Here is a 14,689-nt window from a genome sequence, read left to right on the forward strand (position 1 = left end):
CAATGTCTACCTGCATTATGAGAACATTCTGTTGTGTATACTTGGCATATTCCATTCCAATCCATAGATTAGCTAGATTGTCTAAAATTTGGCGACGAGGAATGAAGGCATACATACTGAGCGGAATGGATACCTGACATAAGAGGTTCCTTGATACGGTTCACAATCATTTTGGCCAAGATTTTATATATAACCGGCATGAGAGTAATCGGCCACCAATGCAAGAACTGCAAAAACATTCCTAAAATGGACAACCATGGCATCGGCAAGCTCACGTTTTGAGGCTGTCCAAGCGCCTGGTCGAAGCATAACTCGCTTAATAGTTTGAGAAGCGCTTGAATGATGTAAGTGCTTAAAAAAGTATTTCGATGCACATCCCTTATCCACAAACGTTCGATGGCGAGCACGAGTCTGCCATTTTTCCAATTTTCGTTTATCATTATGCTGCAGACACACCTGGGCTTGACAAAGAGCTATCGATTCATTTTCAGACAATAAAAGTGTGTCTGCTAAGAGTTGGAGCTGTTGATACACATGCTTGACATTTTAACATTACCATGCAATTGAAACATGTAATGCTTGCCATAATTTGGATTACAATCTGCACACGTGCAACAAAGCGAACCCAGGCAATATCAGGATCAAGATGCATTCGAGCACCACAAGGGGAAGAACATCATAAATCATCTCACGGAATGCTTCGTGCGAAAGATATGCATTGTTGATGTGGAGCAGATATTTCTTAGAAAGAGGCTGGTCATAGTGTAGTTGCCCATAGTGCAACAACATCACAATCGGAGCATGATCAGATAAAAGCAAAGAATGGTCTATTCTCATTTCGCATACAAACTCATCAAATTGTTGTATGTTGAGGACATACCTCCTATCTAATCTTGCTCGATATGCAGAATGAGCATTATTCTGAAACATGTACCCCGAAACATTGGGATGCAAAAGGGTCCACAAGTCCAACATCCGTGTATGTAACGAGATCTTTCCATGCCTGCAATTCCATACTCAATATGTGCAAATGTCCTGTGGTGTTATCTAATAGAGCAAATGCATTGTTAAAATCACCGCAAAGCAGCACATTTGAAAGCCATGGATAAGAAGACATCTCATGCCACAAAATAGCTCGTTGCCCCGAGGCCGTATGTGCATAGACACCACCAAATTAATCTGGCCATTAATCATACATTGAACCACCATTCAATGACCCGTTGGATCATTATATAATATACGCCATAACTGCCTGCAACTCATGCCTAACCATGATCAAAACACCTGAAAAGCTTGATAAACCAGCATAAGCTATCCAGCACCCCGCAAAATACGAGCATTGGCCAACATACTCATGCTGATTATGCTCTTGAAAACCACAATGTCTGCTTACATGTATGTACATAGTGCCGAGTTAATCTCCACTTATCCGGGTTACATAACCCATGCACATTATATGAAATGCATTTAACACAACTATGCATTCAAGAGTATGTACAAAGGCAAAGCAAGGAAGGGACTAAGTTGACATGCCCATAAGCACATCAACATCAACGGCCCGTGACTCAACTATAGTATTCTCCATGCTTGTCTCAGAGAAAGCAAAGCCTACAGGTGATGGAGAGGTCCCATGAACCATTGTGTCTTTGTAAGAGTGCACCATTGGCTCTATCCATGTCCTCTTGGTGTCCAATTGGGTAAGGCTGAAACTGGCCTGTGCCTTGAAACCGGCCTGTGGGGTTGTAGGCTTTGGCTCTCACCCGAAATACTTTACTTTAGACACACGCACAAAGCACTTTGCAAAGGGAACCTGCGACGGGAATTAACACTTATGCACACACACGGCTCGGAAGCTAGAATGCTCCGAGCAGACACCGACAACCTGTAGGCCTCAAAATTGGCGCCCCTTTTGGTATTTCTTTATACTTTAATAGAGGAATAAAACCTGTGATTTCCTACGAGCTGTTCCGCATAATCCGGGCTGAAATCCACCTGTTCTGGCCCGATTTTGGTAGCATAACTGTACTAGGACGCTTCTCAGAGAGTATCCCCACGCAATAGATGACTTTCCCACCGCATACGGACACTTTGCAAAACCTGGCGAGAATCTGCAGCACGCTGAATTCTCTGTTTTCTGCCCCGCAATAGCGCGAGATCACCTCCTCGGGGTATTAGGGACCGTTTAGGGCCGAAACCCTAAACCTGCAAAAATACACAGCAGGCTGTAATTCCCTGTTTTGGGCTCCGTTTCGCGAGCCGATCACATCCGTAGCAAGTCCTCGAGCTCCCGCACCTGTAGGGCTACTTGCTCTTTGAATCGGACGAGATTTCTTACGTGAAACCTCTCCGAATTCACCTGTACTTGCGGGGGATTAACAACTAGCTAATCCAGTATCTGTGCAAGAGGCTCTTGCCGCATGAACCCACACAATTGTACATTAGTCAAATGAGGTTTCGGGCTGATCTTGCGGAGTCTAAGTGCTGAAAACTTAAAACGCTGATGCTAGGGGCTGTTCTGTCGTCGGGAATTTGCAAAACGCTGATGCAAGATGCAAAAACGCTAGGCCTGATTTGGTACTGCTGAAAACGCTAGGCTGATTCTAAGCCAAAACGTTGGTCTTGATCTGCTGTTGGCTGGAAACATTAGGTCACCTGTCGCCGTAGCGTCACCATGAAACGCGTTTCGACAGGTCAGGACAGGTGAAACGTTTCGGGCCTTGAAACGTTTCTCTCACCAAGTGAAACACAAGCCATTTCACTAACAATAAGTTACTATAGTATTAGTTTCAAAGTCGCTAAACGCACGTTTCGGTCTCACGTTTCACTGTGCTTTCATTTTGGACTGAAACATTTCGTGGTGAAACGCCGCGTTTCAGGGTGAAACGTTTCAGCCTTGAAACGTTTCGCGGTTACGCACCTGTCGGTCTTGCTGAGAAGGTGCACTGTAAGTTGGTAAACTCCTCCTGGCTCTTCTGCCAGAAAGTGCTAGCGCTAGGTTTCTTTTATAGTGCTTAGCAAAATTGCCCAATTTCCCAACAAAGTCACTTATTAAAAATAAGTGAAAAATGGATAAAATAGGGAAAATGGGTTCTGTGCACTGTAAAATGCTCATGATGGGTACTGACTGTATGATGATCATGCTGTGTGCAACCAGAGGATATGCAACTACTCTAAGTGCCTGGACATACACGGCCTGCGAACAGGTTCACAAAGGTGCGAGAACACTTCCTAAGCTGACTTGAACCCTGGACCTGAAGTAGCTTGTCCACATGCACATAGGGTTAGACGTGCATGTGACATCCCTTCCTTTTCAAAGTGAGGTACTGGTACGGAACTGTATGGCGTCGAGGGAGAGCGCCGACAATGTCGGGAATCCTGGGAAGGACTCTTCGGCGGTCCTCTTTGATGCGTGGGTCGTGTGATACTTGAACTTCATAAAGGTCTGTAATGCTTGCTTCTTTGGACTGCGCCGAAAGCGACACAAAGAGATCTGTGGCTGCTTCAATGGTCCAACTGCGTCTATGGATGTAGGTCCACCTTCATCAAGAATCTCCGAGGAGGAAAATTCCTGAAAGCACTTCTAACACAAAATCATAAACATACCCATTCCATGTAGAGTGATTGGAAAAAGACTTCTCTTCCGAAAAGACTACGCATGCAATGTAGATGAATAAAGTGACGGAGTGCCAAGCCGCTCACCAAACATACGCAAAAAATGGGGTCGAAGTCTATGGACGTAGGTCCACCTTCATCAAGAATCTCTGAGGAGAAAAATCACTCTCAACACAAAATCATGCACATACCCATTCCATGTAGAGTGACTGGAAAAAGACTATTCTTCCGAAAAGACTGCGCACGCAATGTAGATTAACAAAGTGACGGAGTTCCAAGCCGTTCACCAAACATACACAAAAAATGGGGACGAAACTTGACTTTCTGATGTAAATCTATCAACTGTGGCAAGTCACAATGGAAATGCCGATGCTTGATGGTCAATCTTTCTTGTGCTCGTTTTGAGACCGTGTCATGCCAAGGAAGAGACATGGAATGTGAATTCCGTGAATGCAAACTTTTTTCTTTTCGAGAGAAATCCGCACACATCCGTGCTCATCCATGAGTGAATCATTTGCATCGTACAATACGGCATGCCTTTAGAAAGGGAACTCATAAAGACGGTGACGAAAATACAAGAAACCGGCACGAATGAAACACTCGAACAATGCATGCGGACTAATCATGCGAACACACAATACTTCCTGAGTGGGTTCTTTGGACCTCGGCTCGAGAGACAAGATCGATTCTTCGTGATTGATTGTATCTGCAATGAGGTTAGCTTCACTAGAAAAAGCATCATCTAAACCATCATCCTTGTGAACAATCACATCTCTATCATGCAAAACATGTGTATCGTGCTTCAAAAAAGGAATGACTGAGAGAGTCTCCTTTTCTTGTTCTTTTTCGTTTTCTGTTTCATGTGTCTTTTCTTGTTCCTTGTCATGCAACAAATCATGCTTCTCTAGAATGAGACTACGTGTTTTATTCTTGTCTAAAACATGAGAGAGAGAGATTATTGACATAGATAGAATCTTAATGTCACATTGAAGAACTATGAGAGGTGCTCCTTCAATTGCGAGATTGAGAGTGTTTTTTCTTTCCAGCAAACTTGTGGATTATGACCTTTAAACCACTTAATGCCAAAAATCAAATCGTATCCTAAAAGAGGAGAAATCACAAACTTTCGACGAAAACGGACATTTTGAATGGACATGGTCACATCAAGACATTCATGCGTAAACGAAGAGTGCATGCCAGGAGCAAAACCAGAGGCCCCAATGGATCAATGGGTCGAGCTTCTAGACCTACGCTTTTCACGAGAGTTGCTAATCACATCATGTATACTACCGGAATCAAAGAAGACCATAGTGCGTTGACCATTCACATAACCATAACAATGCATGAGAGATGCATCGTCATGATTGTGAGAAACTTGGGACACATTAGCGTGTTCTCTGATTGCATTAATAGAAGATGTGAATTCTGTGGGTTCCTTTGTGGGTTCTTCAAGTTCGTTCTTAGGACAATCTCGTCTTATGTGACCCTTAGTGTGACGTTGATAACATCTTCCTTCTTTAGAATAAATGACTTGTTCTTTTGACGTCATGTATCCTCCTAGAATTCCTTGTGCAGCTTTTTCATCCGTGTTAGCTTAGGGTTAGCAGGTGTGCTAGCTTTACCCTTATATTCAATTTGAGAGTTCTTTTCCGAAGGACTAGAGGAAGATTGGCTAGAAGAGTTACCGTTCTTACCATTCTTACCATACTGTGGAATCTGAGGAGTCTGAGAGGTACTTTGAGAAGACTTATTCTCCTTAGGCTTTCCCTTGTTGTGCTTCATCTCCTCCATGCAAAGTATCCATTCCGCTTCGGGTGATGAGATCTTGGGTGCTTAAGTTCACGAGGAACTTGGGTTCTTGTGGTTCTTGAGGTTCTTGGGTTCTTGAGCCTTGAGGTTCTTGAGTCCTTGAGGTTCTTGAGTTCTTGAGGCTCTTGAGGTCTTCTTGAGCTTGCAATCTGTGTTAGAGAAGGCTTTTCTTTTACCCGAGCTCTACTCTTCCCTGTAGGTGCACCAAGGTTGCTTTTTCCCATTTCACGTCAATTGGCCGGCCGCTAAGTGCACGGTCCGTTGTCAATAAGTGAAAAGAGGAACAAGGGGAGGCTGGACAAGCCCTTCTTTCTTGGGTTTCCTGTCACTCTTCAAAAACACGATTAGGAATTGACACGCCCAAGTGGACTTGGGTTACGTGAGACCGCAACAAGCAAAACAAAATTCTTGTGGTTCTTTCCTTGAGTGATGTAGAACACTGCCAAAGCTCTGATACCAATGTAAGGTGCAGCGGAAGTGAATGTTGAACTTTGCTCAAGATGAGTGCTCCGAATTGTGCTCAAGGGTTCCTTTTACTTAGAGAAGGGAGAGCTTTTCGTTCCTTTAGTGAGAGAGTGCAAATGTTTACAAACAAAGTGACTAGCACTATAAATGAAAGTGCTGAGAGAGAGAGAGAGAGAGAGAGAGAGAGAGAGAGAGAGAGAGAGAGAGAGAGAGAGAGAGAGAAGAATATGACACCAGACTATTGTCAAACCCTCCTCCAAGGGCCCCCTCTCTATGGCGAGAGAGGTCTATGCTATTGATTGCACAAATCTGGTACAATGGTCTAGATGCAATGGAGTTGCCGACGATGTCGATGACAATGATGACGGCGACGAGACGGGCTAAAATCTAAAAATGCTAGGGACTGAAATTTGCAAATCTATTAACTGTTGAATTCTGACATTGTGTCGGCGAGGACGGCGACGCGACGACGATGCGCTGAAAACGCAGATGCTGAAATCTACGGACAGCGTGCTGAAACCGAAAACACTAGCTGGATTTGTCCCTGCGGCGAGGATTTGCTGTGGGTAGGTGAGATTTGCGAGGTTTGGGGATGATCTTGCGGAGTCTAAGTGCTGAAAACTGAAAACGCTGATGCTAGGGACTGTTCTGTCACCGGGAATCTGCAAAATGCTGATGCAAGATGCATAAACGCTAGGCCTGATCTGGTATTGCTGAAAACACTAGGTTGAATCTGAGCCAAAACGCTAGTCTTGATCGGCTGTTGGCTGGAAACACTAGGTCATTTGTCAGTCTTACTGAGAAGGTGCACTGTAAGTTGCCTCTTCTGCCAGAAAGTGCGAGTGCTAGGTTTCTTTTACAGATGCTTAGCAAAATTGCCCTACCCAGTTTTTTAACAAAGTCACTTATTAATAATAAATGAAAAATGAATAAAATAGGAAAAATGGATTCTGCGCACTATAAAATGCTCATGATGGGAACTGACTATAATGTTGATGATCATCGTGTGTGCAACCAGAGCATATGCAACTAATCACACTTCCTAAGCTGACTTGAACCCTGGACTTGAAGTAGCTTGTCCACATGCACATAGGGTTAGATGTGCACGTGACATCAACACCATATCATCAGCATATAATAGCAATGGAATCCAAGTCCTTGCCAGCTGGGCACCTCTGGCACCCTCTCTGTCAGTGTAATTAGAAACCTCATCTATATACATACCAAATAGAGTAGGAGACAATGGACAACCTTGTTTCACTTCAGTAGTGGAGTGAATTGAATCAGATATCTCCTCTCGAGTGCCTACATGTCCCATCAGTGATCTGTATAGTGCCATGATCCCCCAAATCAACTCATGGACTGTCACGCGACACATCCAACCCTATGTGTCCGTGGACAAGCTACAACATGACCAGGGTTCAGTTCAGTCTAGTCAGTCTAGGATAGGAAGTGATCTGGCACTTTTGTGAGTCTGTTCGCAGACGGTGTATGTCCAGACACTTAGATTAGATGCATATCCTCCGGTTGCACTTAGATGCATATCCTCCGGTTGCACATAGCATGATCATCAGCATTACCATCACAATCCATCAGGATCATTTTACAGAGCAGAAAACCTAATTTCCCTATTTTTGACATTTTTCACTTATTATCTTTAAGTGACTTTTGTTGGGAACTGGGTAGGGCAATTTGCACAAGATAATATATAAGGAAACCAGAGCTAGCCCTTTCTGGCAGAAGAGGTAGCAGGAGCATCGCTCAACAGGCAACTTCTCAAGCAAGAACCATCACAAGCCAGCGTTTTCATTCCCTTGTAGACTCGGCGATTTCAGCCTTTGGAGACTTGGCGATTTCAGCCCACAGATCAGCGTTTCCTCTCATGCATGCTAGCGTTTTGGGACACCGGTAGCCAGCGTTTGTAACCAACCATCATCGTTTGTAACCAGCCATCAGCGTTTTCAAAGGCATCTCAGACCAGCGTTTTACACGCAGCAGAAGTAGCGAATTCAGCCCATGACCAGCGTTTTTGTAGCAGCAGAGACAATGTTTTTGCAACAGCGATAGATCAGCATTTTGCAGCAGCGTTTTCAGCCCCATCAGGCCAGCGTTTCCAGCAGCAATTCAGCGAATAAGAAACAGTAGGAACAACTTTTTCCTAAGCAAATACAGTCAGCAACTCAGCGTTTTTGTCAACAGACAATCAGTGTTTTTTGAATAGCAAACCAGCGTTTTTTGGCATAGCAAGGAGTCAGGTGTTTCCGGCCTTCAAGGCCACATCAGCAGATAAGTGTCCCGAGTTAGGATCACTTAGCTTCGCATCTACAAGGAGTCAGTTGTTTCCGGCCTTCAAGGCCACAACAGCAGATAGAAGTCGTCATCGTCACCGTCCTCTTCAAAGCATTTAGTCTCCCGAGTTAGGATCACTTAGCTTCGCATCTACACTTGTACCAGATTGTGCAATCAAGAGTGGACCACTCTCGCCATCGAGAGTGGGGCCCTTGGAGGAGGGTTTGACAGCTTCCGGTATCGTATTCTTCTCTTTCTATCTCTCAGTCTCATGCACCTTCACGCACAGTGTCTTTTCACTTTGTTTGGGTCCACGGAAGGCTCTCCCTTCCGTAAGTAAAAGGAACCCTTGAGCACAGTTCGGAGTACTCAGCTTGAGCAAAGTTCAACATTCACTTCCGCTGCACCTTACATTGGTATCAGAGCTTTGGCAGTGTTCTGTATCACTCAAGGAAAGAACCACAAGATTTTTTTTTTGCTTGTTGGGGTCGTACGTAACCTAAGACTTCTTGGGCGTGTCGATTCCTAGTTGTGTTTTTGAAGAGTGACAGGAAACACAAGAAAGAAGGGCTTGTCCAGCCTCCCCTTGTGCCTCTTTTCACTCATTGAGAGCGGACCGTGCACTTAGCGGGCAGCCAATCGACGTGAGGTGGGAAAAAGCTTGCGGAAAAGAGCAGAACTCGAGTGAAGAGAAGATCCTTCTCTAACACAGATTGCAAGCTAAAGAAGAACCTCAAGAACTCAAGACCCTCAAGAACCAAGAACCAAGAACCAAGAACCAAGAACCACAAGAACCAAGTTCCTCGTGAACTTTAAGAACCCAAGACTTCAGTGGATGGTCATCACTCAAAGCAGAATGGACACTTCGCTTGGAGTTGATGAGCATGGAGGTGGCGAAGAAGAATTTTCCCCACTAGGAGGTTTTTTTGACCCTCCCTCTTCCCCATCGACGCCAAGGATTGCACTAACTCCTATGGAGGAGTTGGAGCAGATGTTTATGGACAGCAAGTTAGAACGCGAAGCAAGAAAAGCAAAAATTGAGCGTAAATATGAAGATAGAATGGCAACCATAGAGCATGAGCGCAACGAAAGGAGAGACGCCTTGTTCCGATTCTTTTCTCAAGTACAGACACAATTGCAAGAGATTCGGGAAAAGGAGACTCTCTCAGTCTCTTCTTCTCTAAAGCATGACACACAGGATTTGCATGATGAATTGCATGATACTGATGAGCATGAGGATTTGGATGATAAGGACAAGCATGATGATTTGCATGATAATGATGTGATTATTCACGAACATGATGTTATGATGTTTTGTACGACCACGATGTGATTGTTCACAAGAATGATGGGTTAGTTGATACTGTTTTTAGTGAAGCTAACCTCATTGCCGATTTGATCAATCACGAAGAACCGATCTTGGCTCTCGAGTCAAGGTCCAAAGAACCCCCTCAGGAAGAATCGATCTTGGCTCTCGAGCTTAGGTCCAAAGAACCCGCACAGGAAGTATTATGTGTTCGAATGATTAGTCAGCACGCATTGTTCGAGTGTTTCATTCGTGATCGTTTCCTGTATTTTCGTCATCGTCTTTATGTGATCCCTTTTCATAGGCATGCCATATTGTACATGAATGAGCATGGATGTAAGTGGATTTCTTATGAAAAGCTGAAAAGTATGCATTCAAGTAAGTCACATTCCATGTCTCTTCCTTGGCATGACATAGTCGTAGAAAGAGCACAAGAAAGATTGAGCATCAAGCATCGGCATTTTAATTATGATTTGCCACAGTTGATTGATTTGGATCAGGAAAAAAAGATTCGATCTCATTGACTGCATGTGTTTGATGAACGGTTTGGCACTCCGTTTCTATGTTCATCTACATTCCATGCACAGTCTTTAGAGAAGACAAGAGGTTTTCCAGTCACTTTACATGGAATGCGTATGTTCATGTTTTTGTGTTGAAAGTGGTTTCAGGAATTTTCAGCCATGGAGATTCTTGAAGAAGGTAGACACATGACTCTAGATGAAGTGGAAGCATTGAAGATGACTTTGTGTCGCTTTCGACGCGGCCCAAAGAAGAAGACTTTGTAGACCTTTATGAAGTTCAAGTATTGCAGGACCCACACATCAGAGTGGGCCGGCGAAGAGTCCTTTCCAAGATTCTAGATGTTGTTGGTGATCTCCCTCGACGCCATACAGTTCGGTACCAGTACCTCACTTTGAAAAGGAAGGGATGTCACGTGACACATCCAACCCTACGTGTCCGTGGACAAGCTACAACATGACCAGGGTTCAGTTCAGTCAAGCTAGTCTAGGATAGGAAGTGATCTGGCACTTTCGTGAGTCTGTTCGCAGACGGTGCATGTCCAAACACTTAGATTAGATGCATATCCTCCGGTTGCACACAGCATGATCATCAACATTACCATCAGAATCCATCAGATTCCATCAGGATCATTTTACAGAGTAGAAAACCTAATTTCCCTATTTTTGACATTTTTCACTTATTATTTTTAAGTGACTTTTGTTGGAATTGGGTAGGACAACTTCCATAAGATAATATAGAAGGAAACCAGAGCTAGCCTTTCTGGCAGAAGAGGCAGCAGGGGCATCGCTCAACAGGCAACTTCTCAAGCAAGAACCCTCATAGCCAGCGTTTTCATTCCCTTGGAGACTTGGCGATTTCAGCCCACAGATCAGCGTTTCCCCTCATGCATGCTAGCGTTTTGGGACACCAACAGCCAGCGTTTGTAACCAGCCATCAGCGTTTTCAAAGGCATCTCAGACCAGCGTTTTACATGCAGCAGAAGCAGCGAATTCAGCCCATGACTAGCGTTTTTGTAGCAGCAGCGACAACGTTTTTGCAGCAGCCATAGATCAGCATTTTGCAGCAGTGTTTTCAGCCCCATCAAGCCAGCGTTTCCAGCAGCAATTCAGCGAATAAGCAGCAGCAGGAACAACGTTTTTCCTAAGCAAATACAGTCAGCAACTCGATGCGTCAGCAGCTGGTAAATCCTTTCATTGCAAATCTTGCAAGAACTTAGATGACTACACGAAGTGGGCAACTATGCTACCGATGGCTTCTTCTTGCTTAAACAAGCAGTCGGTATTTGCTTATATAAAAGGTAAAGCATACCAACCCCCTCAAGGGCATAAAAAGCTAACATAAAGAGCAGCGTTTTTGTCAACAGCCAATCAGCATTTTTTGAACAGCAAACCAGCGTTTTCTGGTATAGCAAGGAGTCAGGTGTTTCCGGCCTTCAAGGTCACAACAGCAGGTAGAAGTCGTCGTCGTCACCGTCGTCTTCGAAGCGTTCAGTCTCCCGCATTAGCATCACTTAGCTTCGCATCTACACTTGTACCAGATTGTGCAATCAATAGTAGACCACTCTCGCCATCAAGAGTGGGGCCCTTGGAGGAGGGTTTGACAACTTCCCGTGTCGTATTCTTCTCTCTCTATCTCTCAGTCTCATGCACCTTCACGCACAGTGTCTTTTCACTTTGTTTTTGTCATGAGTCATTGTTACGTTTGTTTGGAAACTGAGATTGGTACAGATAATATATAATTGTACGCGCCTACTAGTATGAGTAATAGAGATCACGTAGCCTAGTGCTTGTGTCTTATCATTACTTCTCTGAGAGTGTTTCCATTTGACTTGCAGTTTCAATCAAATTTCCAAGTTCTTTCAGATAAGAGCTTCACCTCATCTTCTGGGGATGATTTGGTCCCACATCTTCTTGATGCCCTGCAAAAGCAAGCAGGTTCCAGTGAAGAGGTAGGTATTTCAATTTTCTGGATAAAAACAGTTCTCAGCAACGCTTTTGAATATAAGGAGGGGCTGGTGCTGTAGTTTTGCCCTAATCTTTCTTGAAGGCACATTTATGCTTCAAAATTTGTTCTTTATACATCCGTGGTTATTGATTCAGGTTGTGGCCTTATCTGTTTCTCTCCTTCGAGCTCTAGGTGTTCCTGCTCGGTTAGTTATCATGTTCTGAATGCACTCTTTCCTGGGACATCTTAGTTTTCTTGATCAGCATCCATCATAATCTTTGGTTGGGAATTGCCTGTTCGTTATGAATCAAACCTTCTGGTTAGAGTTTCTGGAACCAACCATTAAATTTTGAACAGGTATGTAACAGTGCTGGATGTGCTTCCCCTTAAACCAGATTCTTCTTCGCTTGAGGCTTCTGCAGACTGGGATGCATTCAATGTTGACAACGGTTCTTTTTTGCAGCGAGTGCTGAGTGCAAAATTAGCCTCCAGCTTGGGCCACACTTTTTCTCAATGTGCTCCTCAAACCTTGGCTATGGCTGTAACGAATGCTTCAGCTTCTCCGACCATAGAATCAATGAGTTCAACTAGGAGGCAGAGTCTTGAAAGTAGAATTCAGAAACAGGAAATAACAAGAAAGACTACAGAAATGGGTAAGCAGATAGTTGAAGACTCTCATGAGTCCAAGAGCCAGAAGAAAAGAAAAAAGATCGAATTTGAAAGCACTAATGACCTACAACTTAGCACCGAGGATGATGGAAGAGATGATGGTGCAAATACTGCAAAGGATATGTGTGATGTTCCTGGGTCAGAAAAGAAAAAAAAAGGAGACTTAGAATTCGAGCTTCAGTTGGAAATGGCCATGGCTGCGACTGCGGCTATGACTTGTAGGTCACAAGGGAAGGGTACTCAAAAATCAAAAACCAAAAATGACTTATCAAGCTCATTAGAAACCAAAAGTCCTGCTAACTTAGAGAAAGGGAAAGGCTTGCATGAGAAAGCTGCAAGGCCTGTTGTAAGTGGGAGTGCAGTATGGTCAAGGAAATTAGGACCTTTACTGACCTGGGCGGAAGTCTTTTGTGTGGGTAAGGACAGTGGGAGGTGGGTGCATGTAGATGCTGGCAGAGGTCTTTTGGATGGTGCAGAACTGGTAGAGGAGGCTGCCCGATCCTGCAGAGTCCCTCTACGCTATGTTCTTGCTTTTACTGGAAATGGAGCGAAAGATGTCACACGCAGGTGAGCTATATATGAAGAAGAATAAGACAGTAATTTACTGCCTGGGATGGCTTTTAAAACTGTGCCTAATCGCATTTTGAAGTCTTTGATTGCAGATATGTCACCTTGTGGTCAGCTGTAGCTCCCTTAAGAGTCAGCAAGGACTGGTGGAATATCACGTTGGCACCCTTGAAGGAGCTGGAAGCTGCTGGAACTTCCTTGGATCTTAGAGAGGAAGGAGGAGCCGATTTGTTCCAGAAAGCGGTGGGAGCAGGCTCTTGTGGAAGCTCATTCAAAGCTGGGTCTTCTTCAAGACAATCACAGGCAAATAATCGCAGTTCCTTAGAAGACATGGAATTGGATATAAGAGCATGCACTGAACCTCTTCCCAAAAACCAGCAGGCAACTTTTTTTTTCTCTTTGTTAGACATTCAACAGTATTGCACATTGGCAGGAAGCTCATTGTATTTCCTGGCAGGCTTACAAGAACCATCACCTGTACGCTTTGGAGAGATGGCTAACGAAATATCAAGGTCTGCATCCTAGGGGCCCAATATTGGGATACTGTGCAGGGCATCCTGTGTTTCCCCGTGCTTGTGTGCAGGATCTTCACACGGCTGAGCGTTGGCTACGGGAAGGGCTAAAAGTAAGACCACATGAGGTGCCAGCAAAGGTGGGAACCATAGGCTCTGATTCACAACAATCTGTGTGTGTGTGTGTTGGTCTCGTAGGTCTTTTAAACCTTATGTGGATGTAAGTAGACATCTCATTTTATTTCATTAAGGGGCATGGAAAATCATGAGATGCATGTATCTGGCTAGCTCAATCCCTTCATCATCACCCTTGCTCCCATCAATGTTTAGACCACCCTCCCCTCACAGCTTATGGGTTTTTCTAGTAGCACTTTTATTTTTGGCTGGGTTCAGACGAGGCAGAGGCAGGAAAGGGGCGTGCTTCCGGACCCACCTCAAGATGGACGAGGCCCCCCTCCTTGGAAATGCAAAGCTCCGTCCGCTTTTGCAGCGCAAAATGCGGACCTCTGAGATTGAACATGAATCAGCGGCTGTCAGGTTTGCTATGCAACCAGTAGAATACTCATTTGGTGTCGACTCACATAAAATTTTATATATCATTTCTGCCTCTGCCACTTGTGAATGGTGAGGCTGCAGGCAGCCTTCGAGTCTCTCATTATCGTCTGGCTCGTCTGAACCCAGCCTTAGACTGTTGCCATTTTCCTTGATATCCAGAGGATATGCTGCTGTATATTGATTTGTCCCAGAGCGTAGAGAGAGAAAGAGGCGTTTTTTAGGCGTAGAGAGAGAAAGAGGCGTTTTTAGGCGTAGAGAGAGAAAGAGAGACGTTTTTCCAAGCGTAGAGAGAGAGAGAGAGAGAGAGAGAGAGAGAGAGAGAGAGAGAGAGAGAGAGAGAGAGAGAGAGAGAGAGAGAGAGAGAGAGAGAGAGAGAGAGAAGCGAGCGTCGAGAGAAAGAGAGCCTGCGCGCGTAGAGAAATGAAATGAAATGTTATGT

At 44.4% G+C, this 14,689-nt stretch overlaps 1 protein-coding gene across 3 annotated transcripts in view; it reads left to right on the top strand.

Annotated features, from left to right (window-relative positions):
• The window catches only part of RAD4 (DNA repair protein Rad4 family), a 103,545-nt gene that overhangs the window by 45,770 nt on the left and 43,086 nt on the right, over window positions 1-14,689 (top strand). For all 3 annotated transcript variants that reach the window (XR_015187091.1, XR_015187092.1, XM_086505426.1), the window contains exons 7-11: window positions 11,838-11,951; window positions 12,103-12,152; window positions 12,305-13,183; window positions 13,279-13,564; window positions 13,641-13,835. Coding sequence is in view for 1 of the 3 variants with exons in the window: in XM_086505426.1 (XP_086361552.1) it covers window positions 11,838-11,951; window positions 12,103-12,152; window positions 12,305-13,183; window positions 13,279-13,564; window positions 13,641-13,835 (1,524 nt within the window). In the remaining 2 variants the exon portion in view is untranslated. The remainder of the gene's footprint in view (window positions 1-11,837; window positions 11,952-12,102; window positions 12,153-12,304; window positions 13,184-13,278; window positions 13,565-13,640; window positions 13,836-14,689) is intronic.

Source organism: Adiantum capillus-veneris, chromosome 29 (assembly GCF_014529385.1).
Source record: "Adiantum capillus-veneris isolate H3 chromosome 29, ASM1452938v2, whole genome shotgun sequence".
Classification (NCBI taxonomy): Eukaryota; Viridiplantae; Streptophyta; class Polypodiopsida; order Polypodiales; family Pteridaceae; genus Adiantum; species Adiantum capillus-veneris.